Genomic DNA, 22804 nt, shown 5'->3' with positions numbered 1-22804 from the left:
GTGAGCAGGGGGCCCCCCTCTTCCACAACTGTCTCCACTCACTGCACTGAGTAAGAGAGAGAGAGAGAGCAGGGGAGAGAGAGAGGGAGGTAGATAGAGAGAGGTAGAGAGAGAGAGAGAGGGGGGGGAAGAGGGAGAGAGAGAACACTAGCCTTTTTGTATGACCTATAAGACAGACCCTCCCTCCTGCCTCTCTCTCTCTGCTCAGTCGGCTCTATCGTTCTGTGTAATGTGCACCTGCTTGGCCTACTCAACATCTCACTCACACACACGCACGCACACACACGCGCGCACACACACACACACACACACACACACACACACACACACACACACACACACACACACACACACACACACACACACACATCCTTAGACTGGAGGGTGAAAGGGAGAGAGAGAAGGAAACTCCAGAAGACCCTGGATTCCACTGATTTCTCTGCATAGCTACTGAATAAACGCATCACCGCTTTCACTCTGAATGTAAACTACATGGTGGGATTAGGGATGCAGCGGTATGAGTTTTTGACGGTATGATAACCTTGGACAAAAATACCACGGTTTCACGGTATCGCGGACGGTATTGCGGACCTTTATGTGCGTTCTCCTGCTTCAGCCATTATCACACACACACTGTTGTAAACATATGGAACTACATTTATATCATAATTCGAGAGCTCAATCAAACATAACCACGAGCGTATTATATTGTTTCACTCGCGCAATCTGACATCCCGCGCGCACAAAGACGAGGAGAGAAAAGCACAGCGCGTATTTTGCTCTACCGCGCGCGCAGACTGCTGTTGCCCTCCCTCCCTCTCCCTCTCTCTCCCCCCTCGTGGCTGAGCTCTGCGCGCGCAGACTATCTCTCTCCTCCGCCCCCGTGGTCGAGTTCTACGCGCTCGCTTGGAGTTGGTTGATTTCTACGCGCTCGTGTTGGACTTTTGACAATTGTGGGCGGAAACCAAGGCAGGCCTCTGGCCCTCTATGATTGGCCACTTTCAACGCCGACCCACCCCCTTAAAAAAAAAAAAAAAACTTTATTGCACCAAGGAGCCTTACAATGGTATCCAGAATACTTTGGCTATTAGGCTACCAGTTTAATCTAAATTTTCACAATCACAAACATGCCAGGGGGATTAATGGTTGATAATAATGACGACAAAAATAAAGAAAATTAATTGTTATCTTGTAAACACGGACCTCCTCCGGCCTTGATGACAGCTTCCATCACAGACAGGAAGCTTGGAGAGTCTGAGCATCATAGGTCAGAGAGCAACCGATTGAAGAGGGAGCTGGAGCAGCATTCATGGGGTACGCTAAGTGAACAAAATTATATTTGCGAGATGATGTTAGGTTGTTTTAACATTGCATATTGGTTTGCATGCAACTAATGTTAGGCTAGCTGTTGAAAACTGCTAACTTAATGTAGCTAACGTTAACGTTAGCTTAGCTAACGTTAACCATATCTCTGCTCTCGGATAAGTTAGCTAACGTTATTTTAGCTCTATAACTGGCTGATGCAAGCCAGGTTGGTTGCTTGTTATGTTCATTTTCTATATCTAAGGTTATACTAACTGTGATGCCTCCTCCATCACAGCGTGTTTCAGAGAAAAGTTATCAGTCTGGTTCTGTAGCTATAAGTTCAGCTAACGTACCAACTCGCTTCCAAGCGGCTAACCTAACTTAACGTTAAGCAACTAGCTAATGTGTTGGTGTTTGTTTCAATCAGATTTATTCCCATTGCCTATCAGCAAATAAGATGTTTACATGCATCTGTTTATGTGTTGGTTATTTGGGGTCTGACTCGCAACAGTAGCCTACTACTGTTTAGCCTTTCTGATGCTATTGCATGGTTAAATCAATTATTCTTTATGGGGGTAAAAGTTGGTAGCCGCAGTGCTAAGTGGTACTTTGGAAATTTGGTTTGATAGTGTACTTGGTCTGAAAAGTTTTGGGAACCTCTGCTAGACAACATGACTGGTTTACAAGTATACATGATGTATGAAAATGTTATAAGGTGATGGGTGAACAAACTATCTAACTAACAACATACATACTTTCTCTGTCTTTGCTCGTCAGACCACTTGCCCGGTGCTCAGAGGGCAGACAGTCCAGTCGAATAACACAATTCAGGCTTATCATAATTATCACGGATTCACAGAGGGCTGGAGGGCACGGCTTCCTCTCCAGCCAACACAGAGAGCAGTCAACAGGTACCAGCTGTGCCAGGCTGATATAAAGGTACATTGATAAATCATTATGTCGAGCAGCACAGCAAGAATAAAAACTGTAGTTATAAACAGGACAGAGGAAACTCTTGTGGAAATATTTTTTAGACAAATTCATGGATAGCCTACATGTTTCGGGAGCTGCTACAGATGACAGCCTGTGTCTGCTGCGGACCCCCCTCACCCACAGGGTACCACCCTTGCAGACCTCCTGTGCCCAGACATCTTTTATACAATCCAGCATAGCTCTGCTAAATTTAATATTTTTTATCAGCAGGGTTGGTGTGAAACACTTTGGGAGCAAACATTGTATTGTATTGTATTTTGTATTATGTATTGTATATATTTTGTATGACTGCAACAGATGCAAAAAATAATTTCCGAAAGGACAATAATAAATCTAATCTAATCTAATTTACCAAGCTAATAAAGGGATCTATTGCTTGTAAGATGACATACCAATATTTAGTCATGTTACCAAGAGGTTGAAACACAGCCAATCAATCGTGTTGGTAGACAGGAAAAATCTATCAATACACTACCCGGACGCCCCTAAAATATAATCTATCTAATGTAATGTAATTTCACACAACTTTTATTTTTGGCCATCCAGATCATTTTTGTGCCCTTCATAGAAAGGAATTTGGGCACCTCTGTTGTAGGCAGTGTAACATGCATCTTCAACTGGTGAAACAATAATTGATGAAAATGTTAATATAGTCCATTGCACTCTGTTCATTGCATAAAAAACATAGGTTGATATATTCATCTAATGCTGAAAGCCAAAACCTTTTGGAAGAACTGATTATGTCACGGGGTGACAAGGGAGATGTGGTGTGCTCCATGAAGCCGTGCAGTTTGAATGGGTTGTTGACTGACGACAAGCCGGACGGTGATTGTGTGTGCGCCTCTGTGCTCTTCTCCACTTAGCGTGACGGTGTCTCCACCTCCACCTGCCGTGAGGACCGTGGGAGGACAGACGAGACGAGACGGCGATGTGATACGCTCTAAAACGATAAGTAAAAGGAAGGTAACCCAGCCGTCCACATCTGTATGAATGGGTTGTTGACTGCTGACAAGCCGGACGGTGATTGTGTGTGCGCCTCTGTGCTCTCCTCCACTCAGCGTGACGGCGTCTCCACCTCCACCTGCCGTGAGGACCGTGGGCGGACTGTCATAGCCCCTGCCGGGAGGATTGTGGAAGGACAGACGAGACGGCGGCTTGGTACGCGCAGAGAACTGCACGGAGCGGTGGCAGCGAGCCACGGGCGGAGCTACAGGGTCACGGAGGGACCTTGCCCTTTCCCCAGACTCAGACTGGAGCGAGCCCATCGACTGTGCCTGAGGGGGAGAAACCACTCAGCTGCTCAATAGGCTTTTTAACCCTTTTTATCTTTAAAGGAGGACTTACCCCCTAGATATGTATTAGAACAGTGATTTGAAAATACCTATGGAAAAAAACAAGAAATGACATATACTCTTGTCTATACTAGACTCTTTGGCTGTGTTAAGTCAAGATTTTTTTTCGGAAATCGACGCCATTACAGTTTGCCTACTGCCTCAAAAATAATTTATTTGAGAGGGGCGATATCTTTATAAATATCAACAATTAGCCAACGCTGGTGGCCTGTATGGAAACAGAAAATCCTGAAATGGTTGATAGTTATATCAATTTGGCCATTCAGTGGCGAACTAGAAATTTAATTATTTTTGTCCCATTTTGTCCCATGTGTGTGTGCGTGGCTTGCATGTGGCTTGTCTAAACTTACGTTAAGAGCCTCGCTGCTCGCAGCACACAGCACACAGTGAGGACAAACCTCTCGCTCTGGGGTAACACAATGCGAGATTTCTCCACGTAATTCCCTCGTCTAACTAGAGATAAACCGCGCAATGAAATCCGTTTTTAATTTGCGTTTTGGGGCTTGGGGAGAGCTCTTCTCCTCCTCACACTGTTCCCATGCGAATCCCCCCGAGCAGCACACACACACAGACAGAGCCAGTCGCTCTGCTCTGCTGACTTGATTTCCATAAAAGTTGGCGTTGCTTGTACACAGTGATGATATTATATTAGCCGATATGTTTAGAGAAGCTTTGTCACATTGTCACGTCGTAGTATAGCGTTATATTTTACATGTCCGCTAAACTGCGACGAGATTTGTTTGCTGAAATGTCAGACTGTTGAAAGCCCCCGCCTCTCACTGCTGGTGTGTGCTGCTGCCGCGCGCCCCCGCGGGTGCATGAGAGAGCAGACTGGCCGAGAGAAGTGCTTCTGAAGTCGGACTGATAGCCGCGGAAATGTCAGACTGTGCTCTCTGTGCTCTGAGCACAGAGCTGCTGCTGCTGCTGCTGCTGCTGCTGCTGCTGCTGCGCGCGCGCCCGGAGCTTGGTGCTAGTGCATGAGGTTACAGTACGACTCTCTCCCGCCCGCTCCCGCCTGGCTGGGCTGGAGACAGTGCTTCCAACTCGGACTGATAATATAAACATCATCATTCGAGCTTATCCAGGTAAGATAATAAAGTAATGACACATTCAGCGGGAAACTAACTATAATTAAGACATGTGCCAACTTTGACGACGTTTGGTTCAGTATTTTAAGAGCAAACTTCAATGTTTATAATAAAAACTGTTATACCAGAAACACTACTTTGAAGCTTGGTATTCTTTTTCAAATGTCCCCCAATGGTTGGTGATTGTATATCGTTTCATAAACTCTTATTCATGCTACAGTTTCTAACTAATTCAGGTGCAGTAGTTTGAAAGCATTTGGCTAAGTATTCAGTGTGAACTCTAAAGTGAGGACTATATGCCTTACAAAGCATTTACTAATAAGATCGAAAGGCTAGCAATACCTGAAGTACCATTTCAACAGTACCTCCCTGAAGCTTAAGAATATACTATTGGCCTTTTTTGCTGGGAACTCCCTGAAGGACCCCCCGGGGGTCTCCAGACCCTAATTTGAGAACCACTGCCCTAACAAATAGTTGATCAGCAAATGTAGGTGTTGCAGATCCCAGTAATGCAACCATGCCAATGGTTATGGGCAGTTTGTAGTACTGTACAGCAATTTATGATAGTTGCCACTGGCAGATACTTCCAGCGACAGGCCGTGTGTCATTCCATTGTTTGATAAAAATATAAGTTAAATGAACAGACAGGACAATGTTAGGCTGATGCATTCACTCATCGTAGGAGAAATGTATTTGTTCTTTTTTATAGAGACAGCCAAATAGTTTTTTTCCCACCAACAATAACTAATAATACATTAATACAATTTCTGGTTCTGACCCAAGTCCTGCTGCCACCTAGTGGTGTTGTTGGGTATTGTACCAAAATGACACCCACAAAGACAAAAAACTTTATAAAATCAGCAATTTATGATTGTTCCATATGCCAAACATGAGATGATACTATATCATGTAAAATAGCTTCAGGAGTCCCGAATGGAACCCCAACATAATAGACTGCATGATTTTATATTGGAATGGCACTGGGCTCAAAAGTTGCAGTTTCAATGGGACACATTTGTTCTCCAAGTTCCTGAGTGTTTCAAAATGTAATGGGGAAAAAAATACATGCCCTAGGCCTAGGAGGAAAAAAATACGTACGTACGTACGTATATATATATACACACAGTCATGTCCATAAATATTTGGACATTGATGCAATTCTCATAATTTTAGCTGTACACCACAATGGATTTGAAATGAAACAACCAAGATTGCTTGAAATGCAGACTTTCAGCTTTTATTTGAGGGTATTTACATCCAAATTATGTGAACAGTGTAGGAATTACAAAAAAAATTATTGTTGATTTATTAACTGGCCCCTGGCCCCCTGTCATTTTGCAGAAGTGGCCCCCGAGTAAAGCAGGTTGAGTATCCCTGCTCTAGAGCCTCGGGTTGAGTATCACAGGGGGTCTTTAACCAATCATCGAAGATCTGACAAAGCAGCTTCCAGATATTCACGGCATATGAGGTAAAGGTTACTAGTGTCAGTGTCTCCGTGTTCCTCTATCAGCAACTGAACCTCTGCTAGCTGGTGCTCGTTCAAAGGACAGTCAAATTCAGGGACCACGAGGACACCATCCACAGCTTCTCCATGGTCAGATGCAACATCCCAGTCAATGTCCGGCTCTTGAATATCCTGACAGTTGAACAAGACAGTAAAATACCACCTTTAGTCATTTCATATTTAGAGCATCTGTTCTTGCCAAAAGTCTTGCCTTTCAGCATTAGCTGAATATTATATATATATATATATATATATATATATACACACACACACACACACACACATATTATCGATCAGATTTTATTTATTATTTCTTGGGGGAAGGCTCACATCCATGGCGGGCCTAAACAAACGGAGCGTGAGTCAAACTTTGCCTGCGGGCCCCAAAATGGTCAGCCATGACCTACAAACTGGGCCACTTCAATGCTACATGAATAGCTTCTTTTTTGCATTTACAAGTTACTGCACAGGGATTAAATAAGGATAAAAAAAAAACCTCAAGATCTTCAGGCTGGTCAATGGGTCGAAGCATCATGCCTACATGCCAAATCTGCTCAGGCGTCTTATTCCCTTCGGTCCTGAGTGGGTGGTTGTTCCACCCCTCCACAAAAGCCTCCAGGTCTGCCTTCAGTTTGGGAAGGAATGTCAGGTGGACTGTGAAAAGATCTTCTGCAAAGGACAGGGTAGGAGTAAGTCACTGTTCACAGGTGAGCTTCGAAAGCATACCACACAATTAAACATTGAATTGCCTTTTGTAAATCCTCGTCATTCAATGTTATTTTTCAGGATTTTTAAACCTTTTGAGCCATTTTGTAAGTTATTTAAAATTATACACGACCAGCCATTATTCCATTAATGTTCATTGAAGTGGCCCAGACGTTATCATGTTGAAATTGACCAATCATAAGAGGGCCAGTGCTCTCATTGTTTTCTGCCCGAAGTCATGAGACTAACCCTTACCCCTGGAGGACACATCAAGGAGGTGATCCATCTCTAGACTGTGGAGTTCGGTGTAATATTTGGATATCACACATGCCCTGACGTCCCTCCACAAACGTTCAATCCTAGGGATATAGAAATTAATATTATTTCAACCTCTTAACTGAAATGTCAAGGACTTAGTAACATGACTAAATGTTAGCATGTCATTTTACAAACTATAGACCTCTTTATTACCTTGGTAAATGTGAGCACACACACACACACACACACACACACACACACACACACACAACCTTTGATTATGGACGCTCTTTCCTGACATGAAACTTCCTCGATCAGTTCCACGGATGGTGAACATGTAGCGCGCAATGTCCAGATTCTCTACTCCCTGATCACCTCTGACCCTGTAGTGCACACAGATGGACAAGAGTGTTAAAATATGTCAGTGTAGCACTGTACAATACACAGAACTCAAGTGCTACATTCTGTCAGTGTGTATATAGCTATACATCCCAGCGTATATACTCTGACCACTAGAGCTTTGTACAGGCAGGTAATGTAATGGACGGCTAGCGCACAGACTGGGAGCATATAAGGAACCATGTGACTAAACATTTCAAATTATAAACCCCGAGTCTATGCTTAAAGGATGGCCTTACTGGTAATCAACCCACTTTGGATCATATATATTGGATATACGTATAAGCACATGGGCAGTGTTTTATCTTCTCTCTCGGTTTACCTCACAGAGAAAAATGCTCCTGCTGCTGCCTGCAGAAACTACGCCCCCACCAGCTGCAAGTCATTAAAGCTTGTTAAGGCTCTCCATGTGATTCTCCGCATACTTAAAAAATAAACAATAACAGCCACCCTCGGAATAGATTCTGCCTCTCCAGCAGAACTTCTGCAGCTCCGTTTTGACACGTGATGTAAAACGTGTCGGAATGGAGCGCTTTGCCAGAGGAAATGGGAGATCTCCGTGAGGAAAACAGAGAGAGAAGGTAAACACTGTCCGTGTGCTTATATTACCGAGATTATTAATGATACAAAGTGGGTTGATTACTGGTAAAGCCATCCTTTAAAGGACAAATTCACCCCAAAAATTTAAATTTAGTCATTAGACTCACCCCCATGCCTGTGGAAGGTCAGGTAAAGACTTTTACATTTGTGGAGTTTAAGTTCTTTCTGATAAATCCGACAAAACATCCATCATGTTTGTGTCTGCACATTGCAGCTTGTACAAATTTACCTTGAGGGTATGCCATGCATCTCTGTGGCTCTCTTGAAGGCAGCAAATGCTGTTGATGCACGATTATTTGTGGCAGCCTCCAAGCACATCACCTGTGTTATGAGAACATTAGATTAAATGTCCAATTGGATTACACTGGTCAGTACAAATATCATGGAATTTGACTGAAATTCTAGTCGCCTTAATGCAGTGGTTTCTAAAAAAGGCTTCAGTGCCCTCTTTTCCTGATTTCTGAATCCAAGTACCCCCTTTTCCTGAGCTCAATTTGCTTAGAAAAATGCAAGAGAAAACTAGAGCATATGATGCAATGACTGAATGTATGATAACCCACCTTTCAAAGATTATAACATTACAAAATAAGAAAGGGAGTGAAATAGTTGCAATTACTGCCTCCTTAGCACATTGATTTGAACATTTCGTTTATTTTCAAGATTTATTCTTACATTCCCCCATTTTATCCTTTCTCTCATGTAGTACCTCCACATGCCCCTAGGGGTACGGTTACCCCAGTTTGGGAACCACTGCATTAATGAGTCATTAACGTTTCCACACCTTCTTAAACATCAAGGACTTTCCTGGCCCAAATCCCTCAAATGCACAGACTCAACATGATATAGTTTGAGACACAGATCAAGGCTAATTACAACACTGAGAATTTTGAGAATGAGAACTAGCAGGCTTTACAGTAGCTCAGACAACAACTACACTGAGAGCGAGGCGCTTGAATGTGTAAACACTTCTCAACTGTGCTGTGTCAAACCTATTTACTAACGTGTGTCAAAATAACTAATAACAAATTGACTACATTTCCATGATTTCAAGGACCCGTGGCAACCCTGCATGCTAGAAAAGTTAAATTATCCTTTCTTTATCCCCATGTGGAAATGCATCCTCTGCATTTGACCCATCCTCTACTAGGAACCTTCCTACAACTAGGAGCAGTGTGCAGCCACCGTGTGACCAACTCCAGTTCGATTGCCAATGCCTTGGTCAGGAGCACCGACAGGAGTATTAACCCTAACATACATGTCTTTGATGGTGGGAGGAAACCGGAGCACCCGGAGGAAATCCACATGGACACGGGGAGAACATGTAAACTCCACACAGAAAGGACCTGGGACAGACCAGGGTTCGAACCCGGGACCTTCTTGCTGTGAGGCAACAGTGCTACTGCTAACCACTGAGACACTGTGCTGTCAGAAGGGTCACTCACTTCCTACCATGCAGTAGTGGGGCATTAGGGTGATAAATCTGAATAATAATTCAAAACGTTTTCTCCCATGTCAACAGATGGAAACTGAATGCATTTTACAGCTAAACCTGGCGGTCAAACATCCTTAAGCCTTCCAGTGTTTCCTTTTATTTGTCATCAACCATCTGCATGGAACATTGAATTATTTGGATTGATTACACCCTATAGCCAATTTGACACAAAGAACGCCAACTCATGAAATTTCCAGGTGGAATGAAATCATACCTTCCTGGAGTAGCCATCCACTGCACCAAAAAGGACAATGTTGTACCTGGTGGGCACATAATAAAGAACTACATTACTACTTTACACCTGGATTTTTATTCAAGACATGTTAGTGTCTGCATCATAATATTAAACTTTTTGTTTTAATAATATGTACAATACTGACCTGATCAGTTTGTGGTTAGTGTCCACATGCCACAGCGAAAGCGGCCCCCTGACAGAGTATGTTCTCCGCACAATGCAGCTCAGTGCAGTCAGTCTGGAAAGAATCCCAAGCGAGTCTACTCTGTGCATTGATGCTGTCACTCTTCTCCACTGGACGTGCATTCCCATGGACTTCAGCCTCCCTTTGACGATCCGATAGCCTGCTGTCGGCATTTCGTTTTTTATTTGTTGGACTGCATCATCCAATTGCTCGTCTGTGGCATTGCTGTAGCTCTGTCTGGCGGAGAGACCAAGCTCCTTCATCCGTCTATTGACTGTACTGGCTGAAATGCACAGCAATTTTGAGATGCAGTCCACAGACAGATTTATCTCCAAAAGCTCAACCAGTCTCTCCGTCTCTATGTTGTACCTGGGGCGCCCCCTCTCTCCAGCTACAGTTTCAACAGTGTTGCTGGTAGCATCATTACATTCAATGTGGTCCATCACCAGCCTGAGGAACTCTTGTAAGGTCTGTACAATTTCGGCTGGAACATTTACATGCCTTGACAGTGCTTCACAGAGGAACAGCTGTTGCCGACATGTGAATTGGAGGAATTCCAAGTCAATAGGTGTTCTTGAAAGCGCCAACTCCAATTTTGTGATCAGTCTCGAAAGAATCTCATGTCTGAGAATGCTCTGTTGACAACAAACAACATTAAATTAAGACTTATTAAGACTGTATATTGAATAACAACCCTCAATTGTAGCATCTTTCATACACAATATGCAGCTCAAAATACTTTACATCAATAGAAGGTAGTTAGATAAAAGACAGATAAGATACTAAATAATCTAAAAGAACAAGCATAATTCATTGAAGATATTCAACACATATTCATGGCTGTGGACCCATAACATGGGGGGATGCTGCCACGAAACGTTTGGGGACCACTTTAACGTTATGTTTTCTGTGTTTGCCAGCAGGATTACGGGAAAAACTACTGGGATACTGCTGCACTGTAAAACGTTGAGCCTAAAACTGTCTATCAAGCTAGTGTTAGAATAGTTAACGCTAGTAGCTAACGAACTAGCGTTACGTTAGCTACATTAGCGCTGTTAGCCACCAACCAAATTTCAGAGTAAAGTAAACCGGGTTGTTAGACAATGCCATCAGTGACGTTATTATCACTTAACCTACATGTAAATCTTCAGGTGTCGCCGCCATTGTTCAGTCTGTGTGTGTTTTTGAAATAGCCTAAAAAATGAAAATAGCAAGCTGCCAATCTGGAAACCGTTTCCTTTCTGAGGAAGCTTCCTTCTTCTTCTTCTTCTTCTTCTTCTTCTTCTTCTAGTGTTTTATGGCGGTTGGCAAACAACTTATGGTGCATTACCGCCACCTCCTGCATGTGGCGGAAGCTGTCATCAAGTTAGAAGGGCCGTGTTTATTTAGAAGAGAACTAACAAATAAATTTTCTTTATTTTTGTCGTCATTATTATCAACCATTAATCCCCCTGGCATGTTTGTGATTGTGAAAATTTAGATTAAACTGGTAGCCTAATAGCCAAAGTATTCTTGCTACCAGTGTAAGGCTCCTTGGTACAATAAAGTTTTTTTTTTTTTTTTTAAGGGGGTGGGTCGGCGTTGAAAGTGGCCAATCATTAGAGGGCCAGAGGCCTGCCTTGGTTTCCGCCCACAATTGTCAAAAGTCCAAGGCGAGCTCGTAGAAAACAACCAGGGGGGGGGGCAACAGCAGTCTACGCGCTCGTGTTGGAGTTTATTCCAATGCGAGCGCGTAGAACTTGACCACGGGGGCGGAGAGAGAGAGAGAGAGAGAGAGAGAGAGAGAGAGGGTCTGCGCGCGCAGAGCTCAGCAAAATACGCTCTATGCTTTTCTGTCCTCGCTCGTGCAGTGTTTGTGTGCGCGGGATGTCAGATTGCGCGAGTGTGAGTATGTATTTGCGCGTGTGAAACAATATAATACGCTCGTGGTTATGTTTGATTGAGCTCTCGAATTATGATATAAATGTAGTTCCATATAAACACAGCTAGAGACAGCTCCTCTCTACTGTGCTCTAGTCTAGGTAGGCATGCAGCCAGGGGGAGGGGCCACGTAAGCTGCACTCTGCAAGTGACCTGGGCACTTTGTTTTGGGGAAACAGCTGATACCGTGGGGAAGGTATGATGGCAAATCTTAGTGGTTTTGATACCGTGACTTTTTCAAACCGCGGTATACTTTCAAACGGTATACCGCTGCATCCCTAGGTGGGATACATATTTCTCCCATCTCTCTCTCTCTCTGTCATAAACTTTCAATCGCTTCTTTCGGCCTCTCTCTTTATTTATGCACGTAATTATTATTATTATTAGATCATTATTATGCCCCTTCACAACTGTCCCAACCAAAACTGGCTACCATTCAACAGTGAGAACTCCCTCTGTATGAATTACACTTACTCCTATTCATAGCTTTCAAGGGGCGTTACGTGCTGCCGGGAACGCCCACCCGTCAAAAAAAAACTTGTTCATTCCGCTGGCCGCCTCGACTAGTTTCTCACGCTGTGTTTGTTCAGCCAAAATGCCGGATACCTGTTGTGCTATCGGTTGCACTAACCGACGAGGAGACACGCCTGGCTTGTGCTTTTACAGAATCCCGTCGGAGAAAGAAAACTCAGACAGGAGGAGGTTGTGGATTTGTGCGATTAGACGTGGTTCAGTCGCTGGGGAGGGCAAATGGCTTTTTTTCTACCATCAAAGTACACACGTTTTTGCGGCCAACATTTCATCAAAGGTAAGCTCAAGTAACGTTAACGGGGTATTTTAATCATTATTGTAACGTTACTTGAGCTTACCTTTGATGAAATGTTGGCCGCAAAGACGTGTGTACAAACGGCTGAACAAACACAGCGTGAGAAACTAGTCGACTCGGGTGGCAGTGGAATGAACAAGTTTTTTGACCGCCAGGTGGGCGTTCCCGGCAGCACGTAACGCCCCTATGAAAAAGCTATGAATAGGAACGATTGGGTTTGTGTATTTGACTCAAATAACTGCTCTTTTGTTTAAATCTAAATCCTACTGTATAACGACAGTAATAACATTCATATTGCCTAGCAAATCAGTGTGCGCTTTGTTCATTCTTGATCATAATGGAACTGAGAAACACTAGTGTTTAAAAATGTCACTCATAGAGCACCAGAGAAATAAGTCCAGAATAGCGCTTGGGTTCATCGGGGGAAAAGTGAATGGGGTTTTAGAATGGGGATTTCAATTAAATGCATCAAATAAGGTCTGTGGTTAACAAAAGTGACGAAGTGATGATGAGTAGGACTGGGTATTGGCAAGGACCTCACGATACGATACATATCACGATACATGGGTCACGATACGATTGTATCACAATACATTGCGATACAATACATATTGCGATATATTGCAATACTCATTTTAAATTTGCTGTGTACAAACTCCATGGCACACAGGCACACTCCATGGCACATGATGCTGGCTGGCTCTCAAGTTCGAGGGGGATCCTGACATCCTTTGTGTATTGTGCTTTGCAGGCTCAAAACAACCCTCTTTGCTTTGTTTAGAGACTTCATAGACACAGACCTGCTGCCCCCTGCTAGTGCTGAGCACACATGAACACAATGTACCGACGAAAATAAGTTGCGCTACGTGCACAGATGCAGTGGGAGATTACCATGCGTAAGCACTTGGCTGTTGTCAATATTAGGAAACTATTTTAGTGACTGGGCGGACATTCCATCTGTCGTTCCTACGGATGTCCAAAAGGCAGCACCTGGTCCACTCTAAAAACCTGTCAAGTGTCCCAGTCCTGCTCCTTGTCTCAAAATGACCCAAAAAAACACTTTGTTATACCGAAGAAAGGTGTTCCTACTGTGCCGCGTCAAAAAAACACCTCAAACATCTTCCTGTCACATCCTAAAGGGAGTCTTAGGGGCACTTTACACGAGGACGGTTTCCTATGGAAACGGGGAATTATTTTATCGTTAGTGCCTCCCTTTTAGACGGCGACGGCGAATTCGCGTTTAGGAAACGACACATTTTAAAACCACCCTCCAGAGTGGAATTGTTTGATACGCTTCCCGCTGAGCGCTCCATGTAATCACTTTGGAATGCTTTGGAACGGCACATTTCAGAAACTCTGACGTGCCTGCACAGGCGACACACGCGATTACGCCATAGCCGTGCGCGCGTTGACAACCAAATAAAACGTCAGTATGAATGAAGTTTGGCAACATTCAGAATTAAGCTACACTGCGGCCAACTTCAGTTACATGTTCAGAACGTTACTGCTGCGAGGAGCCGATGGCTGTACCCGGTCGGCATTTAACGTTAGTTACAAAAGCACGTCGACAGTGTTTTCTCACTGCCAGTAGCAGTAGGGTGACAGATCACAGTCAGCGCTCCCGGTCCTCGCTGCTCGCTAAAGATTTCCAATAGGCGTTATTCTGATAAACTGGTCACATACAGTATATGTTACATTCTCACCCGACAAATATTAAAACTTTAACAGTTTGGTTTTTTTTTTTAGCTTGAAAAAAGCTTTTTGGCAAGTCTAAATGACTGCGGAAAGTGTACTCTACTTCCGCGTTTAAAGCGAAATTACGTCATGCAGTAAGCGTCCTTGTATGGGCAAAGAATAAGGTGATCACACTGCCACCTAGCGACCTGGCATGTACATTACGGCGTTTTAAAAATTCAACAGCGCTCATGTAAACAGGGAGAAGGTGTGAAGGAAAAGGTGTGAAGGAAACGCTATTGTGTCGTTTCTTTCAGAAACTGTCCTCGTGTAAAGGCCCCCTTAATGGTAGGATTAAAGGGAAGGTTTGTTGTTCATGTGCGGGTTATTCCCTCTAACTGGGCCATCAGCCTCTCTCTTGGATAGTTTATATTTCATGAAGTCTTGCTTAGAATTATGCCCATGCTGCTGCAGAGGAGTCAATAAGAAGACTTCCTGAAAGATATCCATGAGGTTTAACATGAACGAAGGTATAGGGGTGTGTGTGTGTGTGTGTGTGTGTGTGTGTGTGTGTGTGTGTGTGTGTGTGTGTGTGTGTGTGTGTGTGTGTGCGTGAGAGAGAGAGAGAGAGAGAGAGACCTGCAGTTATGCAGCTGTGGAGCAGTGATTGGGAATGATGACAGGAGCTGTAGAGGACATCTTATGTAAAACACTGTTGAGAGAGACACAGAGATAAAGAGAGACAGACTGAGAGCGACAGAGGGGGAAAACGGAACCCGAGTGAGAGGAAAGAGACAGGACAGAGTGAATATCTGTCCTGTCTCTCTCTCTCTCTCTCTGAGAGGCGCTGTGGATGAGAGGCGGAATACACACACACACAATCTCAGTCTGCCAAATGCTGCGCTACAATCACGGCACACACACACACACACACACACACACACACACACACACACACACACAGTGTGTCTGTCTGTCTGTCTGTCTGTCTGTCTGTCTGTCTGTCTGTCTGTCTGCATGCATATCTTTGACCTAAACTGTGTGAGGGGTTTCTCTTTCTCTTCAGCTTGGATCTGCTGTCCTGTGACAGAGAGTTGCTGAGAAGATCTCCATGATGGAGGGGAAAGTGCTGGTGGAACAGTGCATTAGCACCACACTCAGCCAACAGACACACACACACACACACACACACACACACACACACACACACACACACACACACACACACACACACACACACACACACACACACACACACACACACACACACACACACACACACACACACACACGTTCTCTAACCATTCTTCATTCTTCATGACTCCCCGCTGCCTGCTGCAGTCCAAACCCAGCTTACTGTAGCACTGAGAGCCGAAGGGAAGCACGTTCTGGTGTACGAGCCAGAAGTGAAGAAGTCAACTCTGTGCACAAAATATTACGGCTGCATTCCTGATAGTGAGGTGCTCTCTCCCTCTGGCACCATGCATGCTTCATTCGTTTCTAAGTTTAGAAATTCTTCTTTGACGCGCCTCCTCCTGATCACACTTACATTTCCTGTTTCCCTAAGCTCTCAACCTTGTTGGCTCATCATGAACCCTGTCAGAGGCTGCATGCAGAGAGGTGGACAGCTCAGCCAGAGGGTGATGGTCCATCTTCAGGTTGTGTCATTTGAATAATGAGTAGAGGAAACCAAGAGGCTTCAAATGATTCAGTATTTCATACACAAAAAAAACAATAGATTGTGACCCTCAGGTTAGAGTAGGCCTAATCAACAATCAGCCCACAGTGAAATATTCAGGGCTCATAACACCTACATGTCTGTCTTTGTGTTGTTTTTATATCATGTAAAAAACTATGTAAATCTGTGTGATGGTGGATGGGTCATGCCATATAAGAACTAAATTATCTATATGTCAAGTTATTTACACAACAACATCAACAACAAAACAAAAACACCTACATGAACCCACTTTACTGACATTTTAGTTGTGAAACAGGGTTTATGCTCCTTTCACAGCTGATATAGGCCTACAATTTATATATATCAAGTCATCAATCGGTCCAACGCTTGTTACTGTCAAATAGGTTTTCAGCTACACAATAACAATATTCCAACTGTTTATGAATAATTTAATTGAGTTGGAAAATTGAAGTTCCATTGATTGGCATTTCATAATCAATAAGCTATAATTGCATACGCATAATTAATGGTATGAGTTATTACTCCTAAATGCATATGGACAGGTATACATCAAGGAGCAGATTTGATTTCTCCTCTACTATACTGGCCTTCAGAAACTCAGCATGACAATGACCATGAGACAGGAACGCTTGCTGATAACAGCCTCCCAGTTAGACTGCACCGACGCACACACATTTACAAGAGATCATCCCATTCCTCTCCCCCCTCTTTTCCTGCCTTACAGTATAAAGCGTATGTCGAATTGTGACATCGCCACTGAATATTTCGGACTCTGTATGACAAATCAATTATGTATTTACATTGAGATTCAGTCCTCCTCTAATGCAGTTTAGAGGAGAATGTTATGGCTTTAAATATACTTTTATAAGACACTTCATGGACTCTTGGTTTTCATTCAATTTGGTTTATATAATATATAATTATTATATAGCGGATGAGGAGTGGTAAAATTCCATTCTACAACAAACTGTTTATGAATAAATTAATTGAGTTCAAAAGTTACCAAAGGTTTTATTAAGCACTCTATCTGCAGTAATCTTGGTCCTATCATATCCTATGTTCATCCGGGCTCTCCTAGGGAGAAGTGTACAACCAGCGCATTAATTTACATGCACACTAATAAACCCATTATTATCAGATTTCTAGATAATACAGCAATACGAGCTAAAAGCTAATAATGAAGCCTTGCGTTAGTTCATTTGAGACACGGAACTCATACACTACGCCCTAGCTGTAACCAGCTGATTGGATCATTGTTCATTCACCAATCACAGCCATTCTCACAATAAGGCCGTCCGTTTAAATATGGCCTCCTCTCTCACTCTGATCTTTGCTCCGCCTATGCTGCTTACACTGCTGCTGCTGGCAATTGCTTTACCTCCACCACCCCAGCCTCCACCTTTCTAGCTCAGAGTCCGCATGTCTCAAAGGCTAAACATGTATTCTAGCTCAAGAGTCTGCATGGCTCAAAAAGTGAACATGTATTCCATGTCTTGCTTAGGCCCCCTCTCTTACTCACTATGGCTTTAAATTTATCTGGAATCTTGTATCCCCATGGGTGGATTTTGCTGCACTCCCTGTTGGGCGTAGCTTGCTGCTGCTGGGCCGGTTCAGGGAGGAGCATCTTCTGTAAAGAGTGGAGCCTTCCACGGCAAACATAACTGTATTTCCATTTATGCAATACATGGTTAAATCTATGACGAGAGTGGTCTTGAATGAAATACAACAATACTATGCTAGTAATCACACAAAATAAAATCAATGTGTTATCAATCAATGTGTTATCAGTAAAATATATTCAGCTATAATACAACATTCAATAACACAACTACTCCATTCAAATAATATGCTATTCATATTTAGACATCTCTCTCTCTCTCTCTCTCTCTCTCTCTCTCTGAGAACTCTCTGACCTTGACGATCCACCCCCCTCTCTCTCCTGAGTCCTGACTGAAATCCTATCAAACGTAGACAGTACTTAACAGTAGACTCCGACTTGAATGAATGCATAGCATCGGTGTGAGTTATGCGACTGAACTTACCGTGCAAGTCCTGAAACACATTCCACTGTATTTAAACCGAGAGAGGGGGGGGGGGGGGGGGCAAAAAAAATATAGAGAGAAAAATAGAGAGAGAGAGAGAGAGAGAGAGAGAGAGAGAGAGAGAGAGAGAGAGAGAATGTAGCTAAGTGAAGCAGGTGCAGTGCAATAGCTAATATGCATGCTCCCCAAAAATGTTTTGCACCCAACCAACCCCAGACAAAAACACAATGCATGCTAGGCTATCGAGTCTCTGTGGTCTGCTAACTTTGATGGCTTCACACAGTGACTCCGTATTTTTCCCCCTTGAACTTGAATTATCTGGTTATGTAGGCTTAGGCTATATAATAACGTATTGCCGATATGATATTACTTACACATGGACAAACGTTACTTTATAACGTTACTTTTGCGGTAGTCTTGCGGTGATCCCTTGGGCTACCGTTTTTGTTGTTGTTGTTTTTTACGTTCTTTTCGTTAGGGAAATACCATGAAATGCAAGCCTGCCATGCGAGGTGACGGCACGCGCCCATTATTATAGCATTAACGCTAATTGGCTGTAACAACACTAAAGCGCCTCTCCAATCCACCTGCGCTTTGCTATGAATGGAAAGTAGACCGAACGTTATGCTCTCAGCTCTCTTATGACCGTGACAGTGGCACAACGTTATGATGTGATGGCCACCTATCCAGTCAACTTTCCCGACATCAAGGAATGCGGATGGCATTCATGCATTTCCACCGGCAACGCGTTTCTGTTTGTGACAGAAATGCCACGCAACCTGAACAAAGGCTGCTTCACCGTCTGGCAGCTTACCTGCGGTCTGCATGGGGAGGACGTCCGGGCCCGGGTACTGTGTGTGTTGTTCCGCCGTCCAATTCCTCCAAACATCGGTCCACAGCGACACATTTGAACACAAATGATGCAGGCTGCACAGCTTCAAGTTCCCCCGGCCCACAGCACAGGGCAAGGCTGGTTCCATCCTCCTCCTCCTCCTCCTCACTTACCAGGGGAAAGCGCGCCATCCTGCGGTCGAAGAGAGCGCAAGCCGCAACCGCAACAGGTGCATGGAGGGAGGTATGGTCGGTATGCTGCCTTCCAGTACTGTCAGAAATGTAGGAATTACCCGGATGAGATGCAGAGGTGTGGTATTCTGTGTGAGAACAGTAGCCTAAATATGCTTCTATTTTATGCTCTTTGGCTAACATTTAGCTGTCACATAGGAAGTAATCAGAACATCAATTGCATGATGCACATTTTGTCCTTTCCTCTTCGTTCTGCATTAACAGCACAAAGCAGCTCTATGCAGCTTAACTGTTCTAGAAAAGTGCTATATAAATCTCATGTTGTATTATTATTATTATTATTATTATTATTACTACTACTACTACTACTAATAGTGGACCCGTGGGAGTTAGAAACCCCCTAGTCTGGAAGACGTGTTTTCAAAAGCCACTGGCCGGTGTTACGCGCAAATCAACCCCCCTGTACATGCGTGCCCCCCCATGCATGCATCCACTAGGGGGCGCATGCACTCCACCATTGAATCTGCCTGTCTTGACTTTCTTGAAGCAAACTCATTGGCAAACTCGAGTCTGCACATGTCTGCTGCGGGGGCGGGGCTTGGTGGGGAGGCAGTTTTGTCCGACCAGCAAACAAGCTTTGTTAGAATATTGTAGCGATCCAGGTAATTACGTGTAATGTGGTGTTTCTGTGTTTAGCTAGGAACTGATATGTGTGGGTGTGTTCCTAGGGGGAGGGGTGTGTATGGGACCAGCGGCCGCGTGGTGGAAGTCAGTCAAGCCAGGAGAGAGAGCTGACCAGACGTGTGTGTAGAGCTAGCGGCTAAGCTACCGCTAGGAGCTGTTGTGTAGCCACAGAATAAAAGCCTTGTACCAACTTCAAGTCTCCGGTTCCTTGGACGAATACCCGATTCGTTACACTGGTGTCTAGGAGTGGGATCGATAACCCTCTGCGACGGCCGAGAAGGGAGAGGGTGAGAGAAGGAACGGCAAAAGAGACTGTGTGTGGTGCGGCTTTTGGTCTCCCGACCTAGCGGTAGTAAGTTAGCTACCAGGGGTGCTAACTGCTAACTGCTAGCTGCTAAGACCACGTGCGATGGTGCGCGACGGAGAATGGCCATTGCTGAACGGGGAGAAGGAGCTTATACTGGCTCCCCTTATACTGACGTTCGGCTCGATGCTGGTGGGCATGGAAGCCCGGGTGTTGAAAGAGGTCGGACGGCTGTTGGAAGCTACGCCTGCCTGGGCAGAGGAGCTGATGAGGGTGCTACGAGATGTCACACAGCATGTGGATTTGCTGAGCGCGGTGGTGGCGCAGCGTGGAGAACGGCCGGAGGAGCCGCAAGAGAGACTGTGTTGGACATGCAAAGAGCCTGGGCACCGAGCGAGGTGGTGTCGCAGCGGTCCCGGGGGAAACACCAGGTACGCGACGCGACGGTACTGGGAAAGACCGGGAGCCTGCTGGTTATGTGGAAAGATGGGACACCTGGCCGGGGAGTGTCCAGAGGCTGTCGGAGATCGGGGGACAGCGGGAGAAGAGAGACGTGCAGGCGGCGGGCAGGTGAGACTCTGCTGGACTTGTCGTTCACCGGAGCACTTAGCCAGGGACTGCACTGAGAGTGTGGAGGCCGGAGGTGAGACGCAGGCTGGGGAGAGTGTGAGCGGCCGGGGAGAAAAGAGCGTTGTTACGGACAGGAGAACGGTGCTCCAGGGGAACAGCCAGAGGGAAGAGAGGGACATCATCTGCAGCGTTGTTGCAGTCGAGAGAGCGACGCTCGTGTCTCTGGGTGAGCGAGGGGGGTTACCGCCGGGGGAACCGGCCCAGCCTAACCGCTACACACCCCCCACGGCTGCACTGCGGAGGGCCGAGGGGAAGATGGATGCCGGTGGTGTTCGCTCTGCTGCCCTCAGCGCGCCGCCCCCTGGGGAAGGGGGGTGGAAAAACGAGCGAGTGCAAGACCGGGAGGACGACGTCAGGGCCATCTGGAAGGTCGACGGGCGCGAGTGGAGACGCGGGCAGGCGGAGGACGCGGATGTCGGTCCGGTGCTCGCGGGGGTGACGGCCGGACGCCGGCCCCCTGCGGAAGAGACACTCCGCCGTGTTCGTGCATTTGGCTACTGGGACAAACAAAAGGGGGGACCGAAAAGAGTGCTTCAGGTGGGACAGAAGCTGGGAAAGAGGGAATGTAAATGTTGGGGTTGTGTTGAATGGAAATGGGTGTAAAAAGATGTGGGTGTTATTGTGTTAAATGAATGTGGGAAATAGAAAGGAAATAATGGAAAACTAGACATTATGGAGTGCCTAATGGGAAACTAGACATTATGGAGTACCTAATGGAAAACTAGACATTATGGAGTACCTAATGCAAAACTAGACATTATGATGGGGGTGCGGGAAAAGAAAAGACTGTTGTTTGGGAATGTTAATTGAAATGTTGTGGGAATTTGTTGGGGAAAAATGTTGGTGTGTTTTGGTACAGGGGGATATGTGTGGGTTGTGGGTGTCGCGTGGGCGCGACATTAAAGTTGAGTGGGGGATATGTAGCGATCCAGGTAATTACGTGTAATGTGGTGTTTCTGTGTTTAGCTAGGACCTGATATGTGTGGGTGTGTTCCTAGGGGGGAGGGGTGTGTTCCTAGGGGGAGGGGTGTGTATGGGACCAGCGGCCGCGTGGCGGAAGTCAGTCAAGCCAGGAGAGAGAGCTGACCCGATTCGTTACAATATACACCCAGGTGTATCTTGCTAATATGTTGAATTACCAGGAGATTCATGTTGTATTCTTCAACTTCAATTCTTTTTTATTGTCACTTTTTACTGTGATTGTAATTTTTTTTCTGATGTAATTTCATGTGTTCCATTGTTGTATTGTTTTATCTCTTCTATTTCTGTAAAGCACTTTGAATTGCCTTTGGCATGAAATAAAGTTGCCTTGCCTTGCCTTTATTTATTTATTTATTTATCTATCTATCTATCTCACACCTGTTTTTACAGTTAAACATAAGCCTCCATGGGAGAAACTACACATGGTGGTGGAAATGCAATACTGCAGGGGGGGGGCATTTTTGTACAGACACAAGTGGAGGTGAGGAGAGGTGTTTAGACAGGGGGGACAATCATGTATGGGAGAGCAAGGTTGCACATAGAGAATTAACTAATGCAAAGCAGCATGAATGCCACCAAGAAGTCTCTGTGGTACAGTGGTCTAAGAGTTAGCATTTGGTACATGCTGCAGACTTAGAGGCCATGGGTTTAAATCCCACCTGTAATCTTTGTTGCTTGTCCTTATTGTAACAGAGTCTGTCTACCTACTTGTAAGGCCATGAATTCTTTAGTTTATTCATTTATTTATTTTACTGACCTGTTTTTACAGTCCATCTTATGGCAATCTAGAGACCTAGAGATGAAATGTTATTTATTTATTTATTTATTTATTTATTTATTTATTTATTTATTTATTTATATATTTATTTATTTATTTATGTATGTATGTATGTATGTATGTAT

At 44.6% G+C, this 22804-nt stretch overlaps 1 protein-coding gene across 1 annotated transcript; it reads right to left on the bottom strand.

The window, feature by feature from the left end:
• Positions 1-6026: 6026 nt before the first annotated feature.
• LOC310776433 (uncharacterized protein) lies at positions 6027-22545 on the bottom strand (the record flags this gene model as incomplete). Its single annotated transcript, XM_083636624.1, has 11 exons — positions 6027-6374; positions 6739-6911; positions 7203-7306; positions 7478-7588; positions 8434-8525; positions 9911-9956; positions 19094-19303; positions 20681-20807; positions 20889-20912; positions 21141-21221; positions 22524-22545. 11 exons carry the CDS (start codon positions 22543-22545, stop codon positions 6159-6161), a joined length of 1206 nt encoding a protein of 401 aa, XP_083492750.1. The 3' UTR covers positions 6027-6158.
• Positions 22546-22804: the final 259 nt, after the last annotated feature.

The sequence above is a fragment of the Poromitra crassiceps genome (genome assembly GCF_964638095.1).
Source record: "Poromitra crassiceps genome assembly, chromosome: 5".
NCBI classification, from domain to species: Eukaryota; Metazoa; Chordata; class Actinopteri; order Beryciformes; family Melamphaidae; genus Poromitra; species Poromitra crassiceps.
Note: the sequence above shows the minus strand (reverse complement) of the source record. Positions and strands in the feature narration are given on the sequence as shown.